We start from the raw sequence: 24,271 nt of genomic DNA on the forward strand, positions 1-24,271 counted from the left end.
GACAGGGATGTCTTAGAAGGAGCCCAGTGGAGGGCTGCAAAGGTAGTAAAGGGCCTGGAGTAGCTCTTGTATGAGGAAAGGCTGAGTAAGCTGGGGCTATTCAGCCTGGGGAAAAGAAGACTGAGAGGGGATCTGATAAATGGTTGTAAATATCTAAAGGGAGGTGGGAGGCAAATGGATGAGGCCAGTATTCTTGGTGGAGCATGGCAATAGGACAAGGAATAATGAGGTCAAAATTGAAAGTAGGAAGTTCTGAACTAACAGTAAGGATGAAGGAGCACTGGAACAGGTCTCCTATGGAGATATTCAAGACCTATCTGGACACCTACCTGTAGGGAACTGCTTTAGGAGGGGATTGGACTCAGTGTTCTCTTGGAGTCCATTCCAACCCCTGTGATTCCATAACTCACATCTACTTAGGGACCTCCTGAGTTTTAATCGGCGTTCACATGTGAGCTCACTTTAACAGCGTGACTGGATGGAATCAATGCTCTCTGTTGCTCTTTTGCCCTCTGTTTGTGTACCGTGGAGTCCTGCAGTGCTGGCACACCGTGCTCTGAGGCACAACAGCTGAGATGTTTCCCTTCTACTGACAGTGGTGGAGGAGGTTTTAACTTGGAGAGGTAAAAAAAAAAAGAGCCACATAACTGGGTTGTTTTGCTCAGTGAATGTGAGTCAGAGCTCTCATTAAGACCCCGCAATGCTTTGTGTTATAAAGGAGTAAAGCAGGTCTAAACATAAGCAACAGTCAAGCCAAAAGTGCAGCACCTTCCATAGGGCTTTTCTTTTGTAACTGTTTAAAAATGAAAGGTGCCAAGGGAATTTCTTTGCTATAGGTAAAAATAATGGTGCCATAACCATTCTTGGTATCAAAGTCCGTCAGGGTAAAAACAAGGAAGGGTTAATGGAGAGGCAATGGGTGATACTGGCTTACCATGTTCAAAAGCATTGAAGCAAATGCTCTCAAATACTAAATAGCAGCATGTCTTGAATCGTAATCTGGGATTAATTACTTCTGGATAATGTTGCTTCAGATGTTGTAAAGATTGTTCACTTGGGAAATACTGCTGCTCCGAAACTTCCATTTTCTAGGGAAGGATGTCAGTTCTAAAGAAAATCATTTCCCGATTGGAACAAATTGTTCTTTATGAGAATGGAATTCTTCAATTCCTATATGTATTTCCAGACAGACAACGAAAGACAAACTGGAACCAGTGACCGCTCTTAATGTTTACTTCAAGTTCCCATCAGGACCAGAAAAGTGGGTCTGTTTAGAACTTCATCCCTTCTTCCTCAAACATGCTCTGAGGACCCTTCATTTTAATGGTCATTGCTATAAACAAATCCCTGGGGTTTATGAGCAGGCCTTCCTAAAGAAGGAGAAGCTATTTGCTGAATTAAACAGTTTATTTCTTTACACAGCACTGCGTTCTGATCATCGAATATTTCCTCTAATGCAGCAGTTGTGCTTTGCTTCACAATGGAAGATAGGCACAGCTTTATCTGTTGGTATGTACTGGGCTCAGGGGTTGGACTCGATCCATGTGGGTCCCTTCCAACATGGGATATTCTCTGACTCTATGATCAGTTGCAGATGTACACATTTACTCACATGCTATAGGAAGAGTTTACGCCTACAGAGGGATGCTGCAATTTGGTCTTTTTGTACAGGAGCATCACAGTGGTTCCTTGCAGTCTTCCTATGAGCTCTTTTTCACCCAGAGGGTGGTGACGCACTGGAACAGGTTGCCCAAGGAGGCTGTGGATGCCCCATCCCTGCAGGCATTCAAGGCCAGGCTGGATGTGGCTCTGGGCAGCCTGGGCTGCTGGTTGGTGACCCTGCACACAGCAGGGGGTTGGAACCAGGTGATCATTGTGGTCCTTTTCAGCTCAGGCCATTCTGTGATTCTTTCTAAGAGGAGAATTCTAAGTCGTGCATGGCTCACTGTGTTTTGGTTGTTGCTGTTATGTTTTGGGTGTTGGCCTGAAGTACAGGCAGCCCTTTTACTTTCATTTCAACATCTGTGCTTCCTGTCTGACCCTATCAGTCGGTCCTGCAGCCCTGTGAGCAGCTCAGGCTGCCTCTAGTCTGGCAAGAGTGGAATTATAAGACACAGCTGGAGGAGGAGGAAGCAGTGCCTGCGTCCTGCAGAGCGTTAATGTCTCAGTGACAGAACTGAGCTGGCTTTCCTGAGTCACCTGTGTCACTTTGTGCCCCCAAAGTGCTGAAGTTGAGCACTGAAGGTCTCCCCACTGTCGTAGCCAGATTTCACTCTTCATTTCTACCTCCAGAATAATTGTTTTTCAGTGTGGAAGCTGTGTGTTTATAGACTGCAGTCACCTATCAAATGCACGTGCAAATATTAAGGTCTATATATTAGACTTTAAATCAAGAGCATGCTTGGTTGTGTTCCCATCTGACAGAATTACTTGCAGTGAAATCAAGACTGATAGAAGGCTTCTGCAGGAGTATGAAGCTTTGCTTTCATTTGAAGTGTCTTCCCCTTATTGAAGTCCATCAAATCTCTTCAGTATCTTAATATAGGCTTCAAACAGCCACACTTTTGTGCTGGCTTTTGGTTTAGATTCTCTGTACATCTAGTTTCTCATGCCTGAAAATGCACCTGGTATGTGAGATGAGATCCAGAAGTTTTCCATCAAGCAGCTGCCAGGGAATGGGAGCACTGGAAGATGATGATGTTCCTTCGCTGTCTGTGCTCCTGCCTGTAGAACACTATGTGCACAGATGGGAGCACCTCTGTTGGATGTGAAGAGAGGTTATTGATTCACAAACTGTGTGTGAAGCTGGAGACCTTGAGCTAGAATAAGTGATATTTATATGAGTACTGGAGATGGGGCTCGATTTGCAGCCGTGCAACCCAACAGAGCAGCACAGCAGTCGATATACACAAGTTTTCATGCTGCAGCCTGTGGGGCACAGAGACGAGCTGAAATGTTTTATGACGTGTTAAACGGGCACACGCAGCCAGTGCCTCGGGCAGTGCAGTTGTCACAGTGCAGAGAGCAGCTCTGAAGTAGCAGCTCCCAACCAAGGCAGGGAATGGAGGCAGGATGAACCAGTTATGGGAAGTGAACTGGTATATAAGGGATAAAAGATGCGTGTGCACCTGCAGTGCTTTCATTTTAGATCTGTGGCCAGGCTGCTTTTCTCTCTCATGTCACTTCCAACACTGCAGAAATGACTGAGCAGAGCACTGGGAGCAGGAAGGGGTAAGGAGGATATTCTGCTCTGTGTAACAGCAAGGCAATGCATGCGATGTCAGCACTGCTTTAGGATGTTTCATTGTCTGTGGTTGGATGGTTTGATAGTGGTCTGTCTTTATTTCCTCCCTATATCAGCTCAGAATTGCCATTGTTGTTCATTCAGACTGTAAAGATATTCATTAGAAGCCAATGAATGTGGGCCTTGGAACACGGAGATGTGGATCGTTATCTTTTGGGGACTGAATAATGCCAGCTGTTGTCTGTACGTGACATACAGCGCTGTGACTCAGAGTTAAATATGGGATGCCCACTCTTTACTACTTTTAAACCTGTGGATGACCACCGTGTATTTAGATAAAATTACAAGGTTGTTGTAGGTTTTCTTAGGTCAGGAGTGTTCTTTTAACTGGAACGGTTAAATAAGGAAAGCAACACAGTAATGGAGCCAAGAGAACTTTCTCAGCCTCATGGGTTTTTTTTAGGGGATAATTCTGCATGAGTTTTTCTTAATGCTTCCAAAGCCTCCCCTGGCATTTATAGTGATATTATATGGGCAAAGCAAACATCTGTCATTAGGGATTTACATGTCTTCACATTTCTTAATGGGTTGGGTTTGAGTGCTGCAAATACACTGAGAAATGCTGAGATCTGTGCATGGCTGAGGTGGCACCTGTGTGGGTTCACAGGGTGGATGGGGACACACACAGCACACGGGGCAGCCCATTATCCTGCAGATGGGTGATGGTCTCTTTGAAGAAGCGTATGGATTAAATCCTTATAGGAGAAATGAAATGCACGTGGATGAATATGTGAGGCATGCTCCCTCCAATAAGGTCCGTGGCAAAAGTCCTATTTCAGCTGTGTTTTTAGGATGCAGGAATGTGGTTTCTTTTCCTTTTTGTGTACCAGTTCCCAAGTATAAGTAGCATCAAGAAGGAAGTGGAAAGATGAGCAAAAGCTTATGGAAGGGAAACAGCTTCAAATAAGGGGGATGGAGGGGTGATCCAATGTGGGGAAGGGAGAACGTGGAGATGTTCCTGGCCCTCCCCTAGTTGGGAGCTATTTCCTAATAGCATTTATGGGCAGAACGTCCATCTACACGGCACTCCGTAGCCAGCAGAGGGAGCAGGGTGTTCGCTGGTGGGTTTAGTTGGAGCTGCAGGGCTGGATTCCACCATTCCCCATCACCTGCAGGGAATTGAGCAGGCTGCTGTGCTGCAAACAGCTCCGGACTGGGGCTGCAATGGCTCTGCCATGTCTTGCAGCAGCAGCATGCTTTGCCACCCCGGCCACATGTTCAGATGGGTATGAAAGCACGTGGATTCCCCTATAGTTGTAAGACATCTTTCAGCAGCAGAAACCATTGGTTTTCCTGCAGTGATCCCAGCTCACCTCTTGGCAACCAAATTCAGTTCACAGCAATGTGAGGAGTTTCCAAGGGCAAAGCATGCATTGTGTATAATAGCAAGGGAGGTAAGAACAACAAAAAATGCCCCCCAAAAATAATAAAAATCAAATGAATGTTCATCATCCATTGACTGAATTCAGGGCTTGGCTATTCTCTGAGCTACACCATAAATCTCTTATGTTTGGATAAAGTGAAATGATGACTTGAGAATGAGAGGGGTGGAGGCCCAGCCTGTGTGGAGAGTGGACCTAAAGGGATGCAATTCTACTGCAATTGATGAACAAAGACCTTTGTATTACTCAAGCTATTGCACAAGTTGACTTCTCGTGATACTGGTTTATCAGTAGTAACTCAAGGGAGAGAAAGGAAAGCTGTTCACATGCGGGATTTTCCTATAACTGGGTAAGTTCATTCATGCTTTAAATTAGGGAAAGTTTTGTGCTTTGCTCTGTATATACAAGACCTCCCTTGCATAACCTAATTCTAGGGGACTAAGGAGGATGGGGTAGTTGCTCTCATGGAGGCCTGTTCATCACCTTGATGGCCCCAACTCACCTACATGTGTCTTCAGATGAAGACACTGTTTGTGTTCTTAAATATCACTATTTGAAAGACTGTGCCTTTTTAAATGGAAGTGCTGAAACCTTGTGATGTGAATGTAAGGGTCATTTGGTGGGTTTAGTCCAATATGAAGCAGTGGGAAAGCTGAAGCTCTGGGTGCTGTAGTGATTAACCAGTAAGTTGGGAATGTAAACAAGAATTGCTCCTTTTTCCTTCAGTGCCAACACTATCTCTAATCTATCAGTGACTTCATTCACTATTAGTAGTGAATGAAGAGTTTTTTCTTCCTTAGGGTGTCAATCTCTTCTTGGTTTCACTGAATAAGAGGGTCACGATTTGCATATTTATAGGCATAGGCAACCGTACACAGAGCGCAACACAAAGATTAAAAATTCTAATTTTCTATAAGCAGGAGTGATAACAGCATCTTTCATAGGAAAGAAATGGGTTCGTTTGGGTTCATTCTGATCTAAAGAAAGGTCCCTTTTTGGGACAAAGAGGTTTTAAACTTCGCGCTCCTCCCAGCAGCATAAAAACCTGGTCATTGGTAGCAACCCCAAATGGCACAGCTGGCACATCAATACATTGACATGGATTCCGTGGCACTCACATGATTGCTTTAATGCTGACATAGGGCACTATTTCTGGTAGCTTTGAATGCTGGCATTGATTCTGTACGTACTAAGAAGCTTCCTTCAAACCACCTTCCTCTTCTCAACACAAATGGAACCTTGATAAAGGAAGAACAGGAAGCTGGATTTCGTTTGCAGGAGAAGCAAATAAAGCTCTGATGCAGCCTGCATCAGAAGAAGCCACACGTATAATTTTAGCAAGTTTTCCTTGTGTGCATAGATAAGGTAATTCACACCCTGTGTTTCAGGAGGTGACTTTTTGGGTAACTCAAAAGATACCATCACCCTACTAAAAATGTTGTATTAAAAATGTAAGAACTAACAAGCGAAATGCTTTATTGGACACTTTTGGCTTCTCTGTTTCTACTCTGCAGCCATTCCATTCTCCCTAAAAATATCTTCTTGCTTACAGCACAGCCTGAGCAAATGGAGAGAATAGAAGGTTCCACGTGTGACCACGTGTGCAGTATTTTTACCATTGCCGTCTTCTGTGCCATTAACTTCCTAAAAAATTTACCAGAGCCTGAAGCAAATGCACTTTTTCTTTCAGGTTCCATTGAGCTCTGGGATCTAAGAGTCATCACTTAATCTATTTTGGGGAGATTGGTTTATTTTTCTATTAATAAAGAAACTGACATTGGACAACCCCTAAAATTGTGATAGCTGAGAGCTGCAGCCTGGACAGCGCCAACATTAACACCCATTGGCTTCAATAATGTTCCCCATGGAGTTTATCTTCTGTTGGTGCTGCTTCTCTGCTTTAATATCTGACGTGTGTTGGCCTCAGAAATTCTAGAAGCCTGTATGAACAGGCGTATGAGGGAGTTCATCCAAAACTATATATATTTGTATACAAACCAGGTGTGCCTGCTGGCTCTTAGCCTTGCACAGTCACATTGTGCAGCCAACCCACCAAGCAGCTCCATCTCCCACAGCAAGGTGTTGTGGTTTGTGGGCATGATGGGGATGGGATGAGTTGGGCTGGAGCATCTTAATGGTCTTTTCCATCCTTTATGGTTCTGTGAGTCCTGAGAGCTACTGCAGTACCAACTTTTAGGCTGAGAAGGTGTTATGAAGTAGAGCAGCTGTGCTGCTGCTTACTAACACAGCACTGCAGAGTGTAAGTGAGGAGCACCCCCAGTTCTTTGCTGCTAAGTCGTTTTTGAGGCAATGATGGAAGTTAGTCATTGTAATAATTAGCATTGGTTATCAGCGTGTTTTTATAAAGCAAATCCAGTGGTGGTGTGATGAAGCTCCAAACGCTTCCCTGCTGGGGACTGCTGCACTCATTGATATGATGGTACCTGACATCTCGCCTGGCTTATTAACAAGGCGAGTGAAATGTCAGAAGCCATTAAGTCAAAGTACACTGCGTTCCCTAAGGACACTGTACTTCTGTATGGCCAGAGAAACTTGTAAGAGGATGGAAAGATCGCTTCAGAGCAAAGAAGTGAATGACCAGGATCACTTACCATGAGCAGGACTGTAGGTATTTTAGTTATGCCTGGAGGCCATCGAGTCCGACCCCTGCTGTAGAGTCTGCTTTGCAGGGGGTTGGACTCCATGATCTCTTGAGGTCCCTTCCAACCCCAACAACTCTGTGATTCTGTGATCAATACATACTGTGAGTTTCTGTTGTCCTGCAAGCATTCTCTGCCACGCAGCCAAGTATACACAGCTTTTTCAACATTTGTAATATACTTACAGGGTGAAAATAAGTCCATTGCATCAGAAGGGTTTTCTTCTCATTGGTTCAAGGATCTTTGTCACCATTTTCTTTTGTTTTTCTCTTCATTTCTCTTCATTTTCCAAGCCCTGTTTTGAACATACAGTCTGACCTTTTAAGCACTTTGTTGTATTTTTGGTATTTTTACAGTGAAGAGCAACAAAGGAGTGAACTAATTATTTCCATTATCACCATCACTCATGTGATGCTCAGAATTCCTGCTGACACAAACATCCTTCCTGCATATTTAAATCCACTGAGTGGATGCAGCAATAGTCAGTGTGGTGGATGGGTGAAGGGAAGCAATTGCAAACGACTGCCTTGGTGTTTTTCTCTGCAGTAGATCTGGCCTGCTTTCCCCATTGCGTTGAGCTTGTATCACAGCACAGCCAAGGAAGGTTGCTAACAACACAACATAGCTAACAGCACAGCCAAGATAGGCAGCTCTCAATGTCTTTGTGAAATCTCAAAGCAGTCATTAAAAGACCTGCTATTAAGCGAGCTGTGCCCTGTTGTAAGTGGAACTGTTTTCTTGCTGGGTGTGTATTTGGTTTGAATTTGCATAAGATCTTCACACATGCACAATCTCCTTTGGTTTGCAAAGGACATTCAGCCCGTTAATGTTACAAATGAATGAACTGGAGTCCTTTTTTAATCCCTGCTGAGTGAAATGAATGGAAAGACTTTTAAACTCCGAAGCTACATATTATGTGTGTATCAACATCAGCTGTCGACTGTTCTAATTGCTTGCAGGTCCATTTGCTGAACAAAGAAGTGTTTCCTAGGTGGTGCAGAGTACAGATAACAATGCAAGCCCTGCTCAAACAATACAGATTTGTTTCCTGTGCATTCCAGAATCATTTCTTGTTTTCCTTCCTCTATGGCATTGTTTTTTGCCTCCATTTCCCAGCACAGACACCACTTGTCCCCTACCCACTGCTCAGCTGCACTGCACAGGGACACGTTCCGCTCAGGATGCTTTGATGGAGGGTCACCAATTGCTCTCTATGTTGTGAACACACAATATGGAGGAAATTAGTTCCCCAGAGTCATCACTTTCCTGTCTTTTTAAGCACACGTGCTGTGTTTATGATGGCAGTAGGGTTAAAAGTCGTGTTCTACTCAGCTTTTCACAAGAGCTGAATTAAACTTAGGGCTTTCAGATCTCGGCAGACCAGAATGGTGTTTGGGAGCATATTGGGGTCCAGCTTTACTGGCTTTATTCCATGTGAGAATGGCCATCCCAGGTCATACCTGCCTCATCCCAAGTTGATCTCAAACCTAATTGGCAGTGGATATGCATCAACGTATCTGTTTGAATTTTCCCTTTTAATTCACTTTTAATTTCACTTTTAATTATCTTTGATTTGCTTTACATTGTGATAGCATTGGGCCAGCATGCAGCTGTGGCAAGCAGCTGATTGCAGGGCAGCATCTGGATACCAGCTCCGTCCTGGCGGGGGAAAGAACCATCATTTACACCGGTCCTTCCCCTGTGAGTGCTTTAGTGATGGTAAATGGTTGGCAGTAGGATGGTGACCACATGTCTCTTACAGCCACATCATCCCCGCAGCTGATGGAGGTGTTCTGATGGGTTTAGGCTGCTCTCGTTTGGCTGCTGAACTGCAGTGTCTCAAGTTTTCAAATTCAATCAGTGCTGCTGTCACACTGATTAATATTGATGTGATTTCCCTCCCAGCTGATGGCAGCAACAGCTGCAGCAAGGACTGGGCAGGTATAATGCAAGCTTCGCTTCACAGTTTCTATTGTTCTTTTGTAAGACAAGGGAGTATACCCTCTTTTTGGTTCTTTTTGGTTCTTTTTTTATTAGAAGATCAGAGGGAGAACAGTCCAAAGGTGACTGCATTCATAACAACCTATCACATGGCCACAGCAGGGGAAGGTATTTCTCAGGAATAACATTGTGATGCCAAAGTGATAAATATCCCTAATGTCTGATCATGAGGAAAACCCTCTGCAGTGGTTACATGCACCTGGAACAGCAGCCAGGGATGTGACGCATACCTCAGCTCAGCAAAGCATAAGCCTGGAATAATAACTTCCTCCCCAGCAGAATATGCTTAATTAGCTGTTCACAAATCCGAATGAGGATGGACAGTTTTCTATTTCAGTCTTTTATAAGTAATGATTTCTTAGCTGAGACATCTGAATCCTTCCTGTGTGTCTGTACCACGATTGTTCTTTCTTCCATTACTCAATTCGTTTTAGGACGTTGGGAGCTCCCATAAGAGGAGGGCTGGAAGTTTCAATGCAAAAGATGCCATTCCTTCTCCAAAGCGATTTCTTAGTGTACTCAGCAAGCAGATGGATGTGCTTTTTGTTCCCTGCTGCTTGCCATGCTATAGTACCAGCAACACTCTACAGATCCAGTTGGACCACATGGCTTTGAGGGTCCCTTCCAACTCCAACCACTCTGTGGTCCTTCGGAGTTGCTGGTAGCTTCTTGCAGGAGAAAAGTGGTCCATGGGGCACAAGAGGGTGCTGTGCTCACAGCAGACAGCAGCTGGGCCCCTCCTATAGTCATATAGGTTACTGTATCTGACATACAAATGAAAGATTAAAGAGGTAAAGCTTTAATATCTCATTAGATAGAAGGCTTTTCAGAATCTCCTTTGTGTTGTGCAAAATTGCCTGAGATGTCTGGCAAGCGAGCGCAGCTTCAGAAAGATTAAAGAGAATTTCAGTTCTGTGAGGGAAACAGATGAGGTACAGAAGTAAGTGATAGCTGAGGAAGGAATAGGCATAAAGGAAACACACGGGCAGCAGGAAGGTCCTTTTCTTATCAAAAGGAGTTTGAACAAGGGCTTCAAGGCAGGGAAGCTCGGTCTCGTTCCTACCTCTGCCACTAATATGTTCTTGGATCTTTCACAGATTGTGCCTTGCTGTCTGTAGTCTCCCATCTGTGAAACAGGCATAACAAGACTGAGACATCTTCGAAGAGAAAATGTCAGGGTCTGATTCCGTGTGCTTCATAAAGGGAAAAATAAAGGTCTGCACAGGGGGACCCTTCCATCCTGCAGGTGGATGACTTCACCAAGATCCATCTTCTGTGTCAAGTTAAGCACATTGTTACAGCAAGATGGCAGGTCAGTTTTGCTTACTGACAGGTGACAGGAGCAGCTTTATCTCTGACCTAAGGACCTAATTGAGTTAGAGAGGGATGCAAAAGCGTAAATTACAGCAGAAGTGTTTGCAAAACGTGGAGTTCACAGGTTACAAGGCATCAGTTCTGCATGAGGATCGCCCCAACATTCTTTGCTAAGTTCCTCCCTTACACATCGAACATGAGTTTATGCTGTGTACCTTTATTCTGAATGAGAGATGCTCTGAACTGTTAGGAAATGACCTTAAATCAGAATCACCATTTTCTCTTTGACCTAGTGAAGGTCTGAGCCAGTTTGTTCTGCTGTACAACCTGAAGGACGTTCCTAATGCCATCGCAGAAAGTAACTGCCCTGCTCATTAAAACAGGAAACAAACCACCTTCATTTCTGAGACCAGATTCCTTGCAGCCACAGATTAAGCTCCTTGGTTAAAAGATAAATGAGTCATATTGAAGTAATGTTAATGTCCTTGCTCTAAGGGCTGAGAAGGCTTCCAGGTACAGCTGCTGTTCCTTGCCTTTGGTCCCCCCTTGCTGCCCTTCTGCTGCCTCTTTAGGAATCACAGAGTGCACGGCAGTCAGTTGGGTGCCTGCCACCCCTCACCTGCATTTCTGGGGGTATCACTGTGATGTGATTTCCCGTCTGCCGGAATATGCAGCAAATATGCAAACAGGCTCTCAGCTTTTTTTAGCTCACAAAAGCAAGGGAGTCCTTTGAAAGGTCCTCGGTTTTACCCAATCATCGCTCCCTCCCTCGCATCGTGCAGCATTATCATTCTCTGGCAGTGTAAATCCTCACATATGCCTGCCTCCCTCTTGCCTTCAGCCTCTCCCTCCCTCCCCCTCCCCACCGTGCTGCCATCGGATCTGTGATGATATGTGATCTCCTGGATACAATCACACACACACACACAAGTACCAGGCACCGCTGCTCAGCTCAGCAAAATGTCTTTCTCATAGGAGTGGTGCTCATCACAGCTTCCGAATCCTTGACGATGTGGCCATGCTTTCCTCTCTGCCTTCTACCTTTTGCTCTCTTTGTCTGCCTGCTCTTTATACCTGCGGGTCATCTTTGCCCTGCTGTCTGTAGCTGTATGGACTACCACACCATAGACTGCCGGGATCAAGGACTCCCCAGTGTTCCCAATCCGTTTCCATTGGATGTACGGAAACTTCTTATAGCTGATAACAACATCCAGGCGATACCAGCTGATTTCTTTATATTTTATGGAGACCTGGTCTACTTGGACTTCAGGAATAACTCCCTCACCTCTTTAGAAGAGGGCACTTTTAGCAGTTCTACCAAACTGGTGTATTTAGACTTAAGCTACAACAATTTAACACAGCTCGAAGCCGGGATATTCAAATCGGCAGAAAAACTGATAAAACTCAGCTTGGGAAACAATAACCTGGTGGATGTGGACGAAGCTGCCTTTGAGAACCTGGAACAGCTTCAAGTGTTAGAACTGAATGACAATAACTTACAGAGCCTCAACGTGGCAGCCCTTGAAGCTCTTCCCTCCCTGCGGACCATCCGGCTGGAGGGCAACCCGTGGGTCTGTGACTGTGACTTTGCCAATCTTTTCAGCTGGATCCAGGACAATGCCTCTAAGCTTCAGAAAGGTAAAGCTCTGTATGTGTGTGTGTCTTGGAGGGCTGGCTGTGCATCCTGCCTGCAGTGACCCCAACTGCCTTTTGGTCAAGCTGTAATTGCATGCTTCCAACAAATGAGTCTATTAAAATGGTGTTGGTTTCTTTTTAGCGGCGGGTCCTCCTCCCTGTTAAGCAATAAATAGTTTTGATTTAGAGGCTGAAGTTGCATGGGCACTGAAGGAGCCTTTTCAAATCCGTTGTACCCAGAGCTGATTCTCTTCCAGACATCGGTTTCTTCCCGGTAAATACATTCCACAATGAGCCCTTTGAACAGCTGAATATCCTGTGCCAGCTCCTTAGGAAAACTGAGCTTTCTCTCATTTTCCTGATCAGCCATAAAGCTGCTACAGGAGACTTAAATCCCAGTTTTATACAGCTGTGGCTGTCTGCCCTTTTCAGGGATTATTTTATTGTGATGCTCTGAAACCCTGTTTGGTATTTCGATTATGGTGCTTTTCCAGTATTAGGAATAAATGGAAACACTCTGGGACATCCTCAGTGCAGGGTATGCGATTCTGGAATCTGAGCTAGTCATTTTCAGAAAAGCATTGGGAACAAAATAAAGAAGTATTAAGGCTGCCACGTGTAGAGCTTTCGCTCCATGTTTCCCATCCGACCCCAAAGCTTCTGATCCAGCTTTAGCAGATCTCCTCGCAGTTCACTCCACCCAACAAGCACCAGGGCATCCAGTGCTGCTTTCAAGCTGCCCTGCTGCTCACAGAAGGGACAATGTAAGGGCTGCCATGGGGACATGGGGGTGCAGGAAAGCTGTGGTGCCTGGGCTGTGCCTGGGGACTGTCTGTGCAGGAGATGGTGAGGGGTAAAGGGACATGGGAGAAGAGCTGGAGAGAATGGGCTGAGGTCAGGGAACTGTTCTCTTAGCTCCAGATATAGGAGGAGTTCTTCCTTCCCTCAATCATCCATTTGCAATCACTTTTTCAAGCTCTTTCTGTGCTGTTGACCTTCAGTGGCAACTTTTATTATACTCAGCTGGGTTGCCCTAAATATTCTTAGCTGTTTAAAAATATATATATGTCTATTGTAAGGAAGAAGTAATTTGAGGAAAACATGATGGATTTTTTCCGTCCACATGATTGATGCTTTCCCCTCTCCTCTCTCCCCTCTCTCCTTTCCCCTCTCCCCTCTCTCCTTTCCCCTCTCCCCTCTCTCCTTTCTCTTTCCCCCCTTTCCCCTTTTCCCCCTCTTTCCCCATTTTCCCCTTTTCCAACCAAACTCGCTGCTGTTCTCCCACATTCCCCTGTGCCCCAGCTGAAGTTCTTTCTGACCAAAGCATTTACCTTTCTCACACTGGCCCTCAGCCACTCTTCCCTTCCACATGCTCACCTTCCTTTTATGAACTTGTAGCTCCTTCCCCTCCACCCGCACTGAGTCTGTTCAGTTTGAAAGAGTCTTTCCCACCCCATCTCTCCTTTCTCTCCCATCAGTGCTCATCTGAACTTTATATGTCTGCAGATCTCAAGTGATCCCCAGCTGCTTCAGTATTTCATCACATCCAAAGTCATGGAAGCTGCATTTCAACCATACAGCCAAACAATTACCAGCCCACCCTGATCTTTCAAAGCAAGAGAAGGAGGGAGGGAAGGAGCAACCATTCACATGGTTATTTCTCAGGTCCATTTCTCCCTTCCCATCCTGACCTCAGCAATGCTTTGCATTGCACTTACTATGGGCACGGGGCTGCTGAGCTCTTTGCAGCCCACATGTGCTCAGTGCCTGTACACTGAAGGATAAACCCAGGACTCTGTTGTTTGTTGGTCATGCCTTGTACAACCCTTCACGTGGCATTTCTGGGGGTGTCACATCTTCCCCAGCAGGGATGGGGGGAGCAGCTCCCAAGGCTCACCCTGCTGCTCCCTGCTTGCTCCCATTGCTGCTGGATGGCTGGAGATACTCATCCGTGCAGCAAATGCAGAAAAGTAGGGCAGCAGCATTGTCTGGAAACACTGCCAAAGAAAAAGACTGGAATACATTTCCAGGGCCCAAGGAAAGTACTTACTTACCTTGGCTATATACTTTTATAATGCTGCAAAAAGCATTTCCATAGCATGGCCTATAGGAAAGGAAAAGGGGAGGACGAAGAAAGAGGTTGATTGGTGCTTTTCTTCTGTTGGTTTTCTTGAAGAATATGCTGTGATTAACACTACAGAATAGTTTTGTGACAGACTGACACTCCCCAGACGTCAAATGACAAACACTGTGACCTGGATTTACTGAGAAGGGAAAGAATAGAGAAGGGTGAATGACAGTAACTTGCACTGGGGATCCCCAGCCCTTCATGAAAAGCACAAAGAGCTGCAAAGAAGCCAAAGGCTCTATGAACCGTCGTGTATTTTCTGCTTGGGATGCTTCTGAATTAGAAAGGATGTGCCAAAGTGAGGTATTGGCACAGCTGCCTGAGGAGTGAGGGGGTCTCATCCCTGTGTCCAGTGTGGAGATGTGGCACTGAGGGATGTGGGCAGTGGGCACAATGAGGTGGGTTGGGGTCAGACTCAGTGATTTTAGTGATGTTTTCCAACCTGAATGATTCTGTGGTTCTATGGAAGATTAAGAGAAACACGCTCCAGCCACCCCGTGGATAAAGTGAGAATTCAGGACTGCAGTTTGCAAGTGTTGCTGTGGCACAGTGGTCCCTGCAGCCTCAGTACTGAAAACAGCAAGCAGAAGGTAGAATGGCTGGGAAAATGGACTTCCAGGCTTGTGCTTTGAGAGCTTGTTTCGGTTCTTCACTTTAAATGACACTTAGAATAGTTTAATCTGCTCCGTCTGCATGTCTAAGAGAAATCACTCAAGCTGTAACCAGCTGCTGTTGCACCTTTGAATCTTAGCACTGCAGTATCATATCACGTTGGTCAAACCCTGCCTTTGTTTTTTGCAGAAGAAATACCAAGTTGCTTTAAAAATCAGAGTTTTGTCAACGGGAACTGAAATCTCACTAATTGATCCTGAAATTCTCTACCTCTGCCATTAAGGCCTATGGGAGAACTGGGAGGTCTGAACAAAAGCTTCAGCTCATTAGTCTCACAACAGCCAGGTCCCTTTTCTTTCTGGCACAGTCCCAAAGAAAGCATGTAAATCTCCAACTTTGCTGACCTGTCTGCCCAGCTGCCTGGAAAGCCTCATCACAGCTCTGCTGCCTTTGCAAATCTGCCTTGTTGTGCACACAGACAGCTAGGAGCTGCATCATTGGAAGGTATTTCTTTTTCCAGCCTGAATTTCTAACCGAAGCATTAATTGGCAATGAAAAAGGCACATGCCAGATTTGCTGCTGCACTAAAGGTTTTGCTGTTAAACTCAGTGCTGTGCCTGCTTTAAGAAAGCAGGTCTTATATTTATGAGAAAGAGATTAATAAGGGAACTTTCATCATACTTGAAAACAGAACCACGTTTGGGATGTGGTTGGTAACCACCTTCACCTTGTTCGCTAATGACAAATACATTTTTAACATGATTTTTAATTAGCACTTGAATATTCTTTAGCATGTGACTGTAGTGCCTCCTTTCCTTCATTTTGCCCTCATTTCTCTCTTTTTGCTTCTTTTTTCCCAGTGGCGATGGGACTGGTGGCAGTGAGAATAGTGGCAGTGGAACTGGTGGCAGTGGGACTGGTAACAGTGGGATTTGGCAGTGGCTTCTTGAGCTGGAAACTCAACTGAATTCAGCAGTACTTGGGAGGTTCAGAAGTGAATCAGTGCAGTGAGCGTGGGATGGTCTTTGTAAGTCACCTTACAAAGGCTGGGCTATAAAGTGATCGTCTCTTGGCTCTCAGGATCCTTTTCTAATCCCATTCCAATGTAATGTATGCTATTAAATGAATGTATTCAGTAAATTAAAGAAAACACGCACATGTTGGCACATCACTGGGACGGAACTTTATATCCAGTTTTTGGATAGGAACTGAGGGCCTTAAGACTGCCCATTCAGAAGCTTTTCTTCTGTTCCTAACAGGAATAAGAATCCCTAACAAGCGCGACAGATCTGTTTCTATATATATCCATACATAAATATATATATATCACATTGATATCCTAGTCATTTTCAGTAAAATGATCTGACTGCCCCTGGCTTTTCACTCTTATTTCTTCCATCATAAGGATCTTTGGAGTACATCCATCGTTCACAGATTTCAAGACACGAGGACAACATTTGCAGCGTGGCACCTGATGTTAAACTTGATCTTCAGACATTGAAGCAAAGTGTCGAGCACCTTCTAATATCAATGTAGGAAACTCTGGAGCATTTGACCATTAAAAAAATGAAGCCTTACTTTTCTGGTAGCTCGAGGCTGACTTTAATGAAATTCCATCTCTCTTCAGAGGCAATGCCTCTCTCACCATTTAGTAATACATCTATTACATCAGCGATGATGTTTAAGTAGACTAAGGAGAGCTATAGCTGGGGGCAAAATACCATACAAGAAATTAAACGCCACATTCAAACATTTCAAGTGTGTGAAAACTGCAGTCAGTGATTTGGGAGAGCAGCTGAATTCCAACCAAAAGGGCAAATCATAGACTCATAGAATGGCCTGGGTTGAAAAGGACCACAGTGCTCATCCAGTTCCAACCCCCTGCTGTGTGCAGGGTCACCAACCAGCAGCCCAGGCTGCCCAGAGCCACATCCAGCCTGGCCTTGAATGCCTGCAGGGATGGGGCATCCACAGCCTCCTTGGGCAGCCTGTTCCTTTCAGAAGCTATGCCATAAAACATTCAGTTTGCAGAGGTATTAAGAAGTCATAGGTGTTATAAGGAAGCAAACGCACACAGAGTGCTTAAGATGTCAGGCTGACCTGGGTAAGTGATACGTGATGCTGCTTGTGTCTAAGCAAAGGAACATGAAACAAAGGCACCACTCAAAAGATGTCAGTGGTCAAAATGTGTAGGAAAACCTCACGTTAGATGCAAGGGCAGGTAATTGGAACGCAATCAGTGGTTGAGCCAATGCACCACTGAAAGCTTAATGGTCCAGCAGTTCTTATGATGAACACGGTTGAATCACAGCTACAAATCCTAATGTTAATGGGGGTTGGCGGCTGGTTTTTGTTTCTGTTTTTTCTTGAGACAGAAAGATCACTGTAGTTATCATTACAGTCTGTAAAGAACTGTATCTGCTTTCTTGTTCCAGAGCCTCAGCAATTTCACAGTTCCCCCATTAAGCGACCTGTTCCCATGTTTGTATCTCATTTCTGCAGCCTTCAGTGCCTGTATAAAACCTAACACCCGTCCCTTGAGTGGGACTTCAAAGCATTCCTATGTTAAAAGCAAACAGTGCATTACATCTGCATTACAACTACATTGCCACTGTCCTGCGTGGGCTTCTTCAGATGACATAGCAGAAAGACAGAGCGTGTGACATTGTCCTTGAGACAGCTGGGGTTGCTGCAGATAATGCAGTGACCCTGACCAAAATAACATAAGCTCTGTATTTATAACATGCTCACACTTGTTATTTCATTTACAGATTTGTTTGGTGACTCTTCAAACGTGTTGTGGAATCAGGGAGATATATATAACTGTCATCAAAGGGTTTCTAGCTGCAGGCAAGCGCTGAATATTAGACTTCTTGGTGATGCCCTTTGCAAGAAGCCTGGCTGAATTTTAAGGAATAAGTTGGATGGGTTCTACAGAATTAAATGAATATATATATATATATAATGAAAAATAATGTTAATTATATTACAAAGGTCAACATGAGTGACTAAGGTCAGATGGCACTGGAAGTGGCGTGGGGTGTTTAGAGGCTGTGAAATGACGTGGGATTACTTGCTGCCTGAGCAAGGAACAAAATGGGATCTATTGCTGGACATGGGGGTAGTGGGACAGGTGGAGCATAGGACATCAGCTGTGGAAGAAAGCAGATGAAGTGGTTTTGGTGCACAGCCTTCGTATTGTGATACATTCATGTATGCAGAGGGAAGCCTGGTCTAACACTGACTGCATCTGCTTTGGATGGAGACATTCCTTGGGTCAGTAGGATACAGCTGCTTCTGATTTCTGATGCTGTATTTTGCTTATTGATATCAATTAGTTTCAAAATGAATTCTTCATAAAGGTGAGGCTCGGGTAGCACACTGTGGAGAATGAAGAGAGTAGAAAACTCCCTTCTTATCTCTTTCTATGGGAACATGACCTAGATTTCATTACCCAGTGCTGCATGGAGAGAGAAGAGCTTTTTTATCCTTTTATTGTCTAATCCGACTCAAAACTCTTACAATACACTGATTCTCATAGCAAGAAATACCCTCTAAGTGACTTGGTATGTTGCAGGTACTTTTCTACTTGCATTCTATGTACTGTGATGTTAGATGAAAGCATCCAGGAGCACCAACAGTCCAGAATAGGTAAAGTAATTGTAATTGATTCACCTGTGCAGTCTGTCTTCAGGCGTGCTGAGAGCAGGGCTCAGCTGCTTTGCAGTTGGTCTAAGATCTACCACTCATTAATGGTTTGTTCCACAGCTGGTGTAGAAAGCTGCTTTTTCTTGTACTTGCCGTAAGGAAATGGAATTTGAGGCAGTACATTCACTTGGACCTGGCTTTTCTGTCAAAACATTCAATGACCTTTCCCTATTAGCCAGGAACTTCAGGCAAATGTTCAGTAGCTTATAGACATTTTCTTGCTGTTTCTATGCAATAGCAGTAAGTGCTTTTATTACTCTGTTTTAAAGGGAACTTTTTTGCTTGTTGTCTGAGCCCAGTGTTTGTCACTTCTCCTTTATTTCCCATGGACTGAAGCACAGAAAGGTAACCATCCTCATCCTCTTTGGCTCATCTCTCCTATTTCCCCTTTGAGTTTCTATTCTGAGGACAATAAGGACGTGGTGCTGCCAACCCCAACATCTCACAGAAGAAAGCTTTGTACAGGGAGCTCTATCACGAGCTGTGCAGTGCAGGAGTGTGTTCTTCTTCTTCCATCTGTGCAGGCACAGTCACGCTCCGGGGCTCCAGTATGGCAGCCTGTCTACAAGACACGAGATAAATCCGAATGCTGCAGGTTCCCCATTTCCAGCAGTCTTGGAGGATGTCTGAAAGCAGGAGGATCCTCCACCTTCCAGGCCGGGGGGGTTCAGAGGGCTGCAGAGCACATTGCTGCACCATCTGCCGTGCTCCGGGCTCGGAGGAAGAAGGTTGCTTGTGTTCAGGTGGCAGCCTGCCTAGAGGAAGCTGTGCAGCCTTGGGCAGGCTGACTGCTGTCCTGTTCTGCTGGCAGCTTTTGTTACGTTGTGGGAGAGAAGAGCATGAAAAGAGAAGCCAGCAGCAGAACTGCAGGGAGATAGGGAGATAAAGCAGATAGAAAATGGCTTTAAGAATCAAAATTTAGTAAGTTAATCATCATTACAGGGCCGTGTAAGTCAGGGTGATAAAGAATCCCTCACTGGCTTGGCTAAAGCTCCCTGTCACATCAGCATAAGAGCTGGGCTGCATCCAGGTAAGCAGTCAGGTTTGCACCACTAGTGCTAGAAGCCTGGGGTTTGTAATAAAACCTAATGTGCTGTAGCAATTCAACCACAAGGCAAATGAAAATCATAAAGCAGAGGCACCATCTCTTCTGCAGAGTAGCACAGTGCTGGTGCTTTGCTGTGCAATGGAAACCTGCCATGCCCTGCACACACAGCAATGCAGTCAAAGAGCAATGTGAGTCCAGTAAACCAGCAGCACTTCTCACATCACTAAAGCACATTTCTCACATTTTCTCTTTACATTCATATCCTCAGCAGCAGATATAAAAGCTGTCTTGTTAACGGCGATACAGACTTGATTCCTTCAGTGTTTGTTCCATTCTAGCCCTATTTCTATACTCTCCCTATTTCCCCTCTTGTAAATGAGGTATCTGGGGATATGCAGTGAGCTACAACCATATTATATTCCTCACCATTTCTTAGATCTGGACATTTTTGCTTTCACTATGAAGATCATGGCTCTAGGCGTCCTTCTGCAGTGCAGCGAGGCATAATATCTGTTAGTTGGCCTATCTGCTGAAGAGTTGGAGAGGAAAGGTTGAAAGAGGTCAGAGTCAAATGAGCACCCGTTAAACCTAAGTTGTCATTTTGACCAGAAGAAAAGGGCAGCTGTAGTTGTGTATATGGGTAAAAAAATAAGGTGTAGAAGGCACCGAAGTACAGAAGGAAATTCAATATCCCTGTTATCCCTTTTTGGAGTCAGAATGTGTGCTCGGAAGCATTAGTAGGGAAATGTTCCTGGGCCTCCTGGTGTAGATGCATCCTGTGTTCAGCAGTAACAGCTCCAGATCACATTGTAGAATCATAAAATCATAAAATGGCCTGGGTTGAAAAGGCCCACAATGATCATCTGGTTTCAACCCCCTGCTGTGTGCAGGGTCACCAACCAGCAGCCCAGGCTGCCCAGAGCCACATCCAGCCTGGCCTTGAATGCCTGCAGGGATGGGGCATCCACAGCCTCCTTGGGCAACATGTTCCAGTGCAACACCACCCTCTGGGGGAAAAACTTCCTCCTAAAATCCAACCTGAACCTCCCCTGTCTCAATTTAAAACCATCACCTGAAAGAGTAAAAATGGACCAGTGTAATGGGAGGATGCTCCAGAGGGCTGTGGAATGGCTTTTGGATAGCGTCAAATTTTGTTCTTTTATTTTTCCTGAATTTCATACAAATTCCTAAGCCTGGAAATAACCCTTCAAACATTTTCCTCAGGCATTCGTTCTTTGTCCAGAGCAACAGATGGTTTCATCAATATTCCTCTGATTTGTTTCCCTCTCCTCTTCTTTGCAGGTCTCCATGAAATCCAGTGTTCCCTGCCTGTAGAAAATAGAAGAATCTTTCTGAATGAATTATCTGAGGTCAGCTTTAGTGAATGCAAATTTAGTTTGTCATTGACGGACCTTTTTATCATCATCTTCTCTGGAGTCGCAGTCTCCATTGCTGCAATTCTATCAAGCTTCTTCCTAGCAACTCTAGTGCACTGCTTCCAAAGATGTGCTCCCAGTAAAGATGACGATGATGATGAAGACGACAGTGAGGACTGAACTTAGTCTGTGTACTTAAATTTCCTTGGTTTATAAACTAATGGTAGATCAGCAGCCAAAGTCTAGGAAGAAAACCAGACTACAAGTTTTAGACATGATTAGATTAAACCAATGTATTAAGGTTCCACACTAATTTCATGAAGGTCACAGGTAGGAATCAACAGTTTGCAGCTGAGACTGTTAGTTTTACTTGCATATATAACCTGATGCAATGAGAGCAGATTAATTTCTGTCATCGTTAAGTCAAACGTTGCATTTAAGTTTGAAGGCCAGAAGGAAAAGGGAGAAAGGAGAAAGAAATAAAAACATTGCAGTGTTTTAAAAGACCATCAGCTTCCACACCGTCCTTCTGATCAGATGCAGGTCCTGTAAGCACTTAGTAGCTTGTTTTAAATGTGCACTTGGAAAAGGGCTGGATAGGGGGAGGCAGCTCAGCTGGGAATCGAGATGCAATTTAAGAATGTCTTTCCTGCATTGAATTAATGGGAGATTCTAGCAAGCTCACACAACTTTCTGAGTAACAAAACACAGTGGAAAGCATAGGAAGGTTGGCGCTTTCTCTCCACGAGTCTTCTCTCTAAACACTCATCCTTCTTTTAATGACTGACAGCAGTTGCAGACATTCAGCCAAAATTTCCTTTTCTACAGGCAAAATGTGGTTGTGGATCTGAATCTCTGAGTCATCCATTGCAGCTGCCTGACACCTCCTTGGCTATGGCAAAGATACGAACTGCAGCCTTCCTCTGCATTTTCAGTTGCAATGGAATAAAGGAATTCCCTTCTGTGTAACGCTAGGCACAAGTAATTGTTGCAGTGTTCAGCCTGCTTAGTTATTTTAAAACACTAAGGGCTATATTCTGCTTCTGGTTATGCTGGATTAAACCAGATGAATTGAACACCATGATTCTAACTGCATAAACAAGAGTGGAATCTGGCCCAAGTTATTTCTGACTGTGCTATAGATTTGTCAGAACTTGAGCTCTACTATATAACAGTAGTTATTTTTGTTAAAACAAATTAAAAAATGACATTTATTACAAGGGATTTTTGGAATAGTGCCGGGCAGCTTTTTAGGATAAGTATATTTTTAAAATATTTGTAATGGAAATATTTTTTTAAAGCTCAGTGTATTTCAAATATTATCTAGAATAGCTGGGAGGGCTTAAAGGTAAGAAATAGCATAGGGATAAACAATCTAAGGACCGTGTGCTATTATAAAAGAGCTGATTAGCGTAGCATCTATTAAACTACTGCAAACACTATAGTAGTTCTTAAAGAAACCCACTCCAGTTATAACATTGCCTAGCTCAGTTAATGTAAGTCTTTTATGGACACTTGGTTCCAGATCTCTTGTATCAGCTTTGCTGATTGCCCCAGCAGACAGGAGCACATTGCACTGTGTGTTGAGGAGCAGCGTGGTCCAATGGTGCAGGGTTAGGGCTTGGGGCACCTGGCTGTGGTTCCTGATCCTAAAAGACTTTCAGCAAATCCCTCTTTCTGTCTGTGCCTCCATTTTCCCACCTATAAAATGAAGATCGTAGTAACCGTTCATCATTTTAAAGTGCTTTGAGATGTGCAACAAGGGGGCACTCTATTGGGGCTATGTAGATCAGGCTCAAACAGAAGCTATGGAATAGATCTAATGGGATCCTACATCAGTATGGCTTTGCTGGCATCACAGGAGTTACTTCATTGGCTTATGGTGTTTGCAATGGGAACACAAGGGAGAGTTTACTTCTGTTAGCTCTACAGCTTATTCAATGTGACTTAATGCTGCCATTGTTAACATTATTACTTCTAAAATCACATTGAAACAGAATGAAGTGGGGCAGCGAGAGGATGTTCTGTATCAATACTGTCTTCTATTATTCTTTCGAGACGAATGCAATGACATGATTTTCACTGTGTAGTGCCATGTTTAAAAACAACACAAATATATTTATAATTTCAACACGGGCTTTCATGTTTATTTGTATTTGGGTGTGATAAAGAGAAAAACAGCGTCTGATTCTCTTATTGAAGGGAGAGATTGTGCAGTATGGTTGGAAATACACGACTTGTTGCCTGGTACAGTTCATGCAGCACGCTCCCTGTGCAACAAATATGGATATGTTATCAACAGTTTTATATTTAGAGCTGTGCAAATTGTTCGGTGGTGGAACAAGAAACTGGGTCACACCTTTTTGGCTGCAAGTTTTCTGATGGACTCAAAGCTTGCATCCACTTAAAGTGATCCGTCCTACCGAGCTTTACATTGACGCACCAGTGAAGGCTTCAGCAAATTTGTACCTTTCCTTTGGTCACAAATATGTGGTTTTGTTTCATTATCCTGTAAGGTTGGCTAATTTTACAGAGGTCACATCTCAAACTCAACTCTTTTGACTGGGTTCTGCTCTTACTTGCAGGTTCATCCTACTGCGATGCCTCAAAACGAAGATCTAGATTTGATCTTAGTTTGTAGCCTTTTGTTCAACCCAGCATAGAGCTCTGAAAGCCCTGATTATATTTGGAGCTTAGCACCCCTCAGAACAGCAAGGAACAGACCAAGCTGACACCCACATAACCCAGTGCAAGCAGAAGAGCAAGGCTTAGTAAAGCTTTCTTTATGAAGCTGCCATTCGGGACACTCCATCACATCAAAGCGATTTCACAAAGTATGTTTATTTGTTTTTTTCCAGATAAGATACTTTAATTAATATTTTATGCTGCTGATTAATGTCTAATTCATTAGTATTGAATTCATCCAGTTATGAATATTTATCCATTGTAGGCGTCAACAGTTACATAGTAGTATGTAGTAGGTCCGTAACCTTCAGCACAAAACATGCCCCTGTTGATTCATTGCAGAACTGGTCATCACCATAATGATTCCCTGCAAAAAGAACTGATGAGGAAGTGTCCCCAGAGCTGCATTATTACTGCA

General features: G+C 44.2%; 1 protein-coding gene across 3 annotated transcripts in view; it reads left to right on the forward strand.

Moving 5' to 3' along the window:
- Positions 1–24,271, forward strand: part of LRRC38 (leucine rich repeat containing 38) — a 67,670-nt gene that overhangs the window by 22,329 nt on the left and 21,070 nt on the right. Inside the window, exons 4-6 of one of the 3 annotated variants that reach the window (XM_015882339.2) lie at positions 10,445–12,299; positions 21,095–21,162; positions 21,997–23,299. In XM_015882339.2, coding sequence (XP_015737825.1) covers positions 11,549–12,299; positions 21,095–21,162; positions 21,997–22,137 — 960 coding nt within the window. In that variant the 5' untranslated portion in view covers positions 10,445–11,548 and the 3' untranslated portion in view covers positions 22,138–23,299. Of the gene's footprint in view, positions 1–10,444; positions 12,300–21,094; positions 23,300–23,753; positions 24,003–24,271 lie in introns of those variants that run through there. The other 2 variants (XR_004309461.1, XM_015882338.2) reach the window with 2 other exon arrangements.

Source organism: Coturnix japonica, chromosome 21 (assembly GCF_001577835.2).
Source record: "Coturnix japonica isolate 7356 chromosome 21, Coturnix japonica 2.1, whole genome shotgun sequence".
In the NCBI taxonomy this organism is placed as follows: Eukaryota; Metazoa; Chordata; class Aves; order Galliformes; family Phasianidae; genus Coturnix; species Coturnix japonica.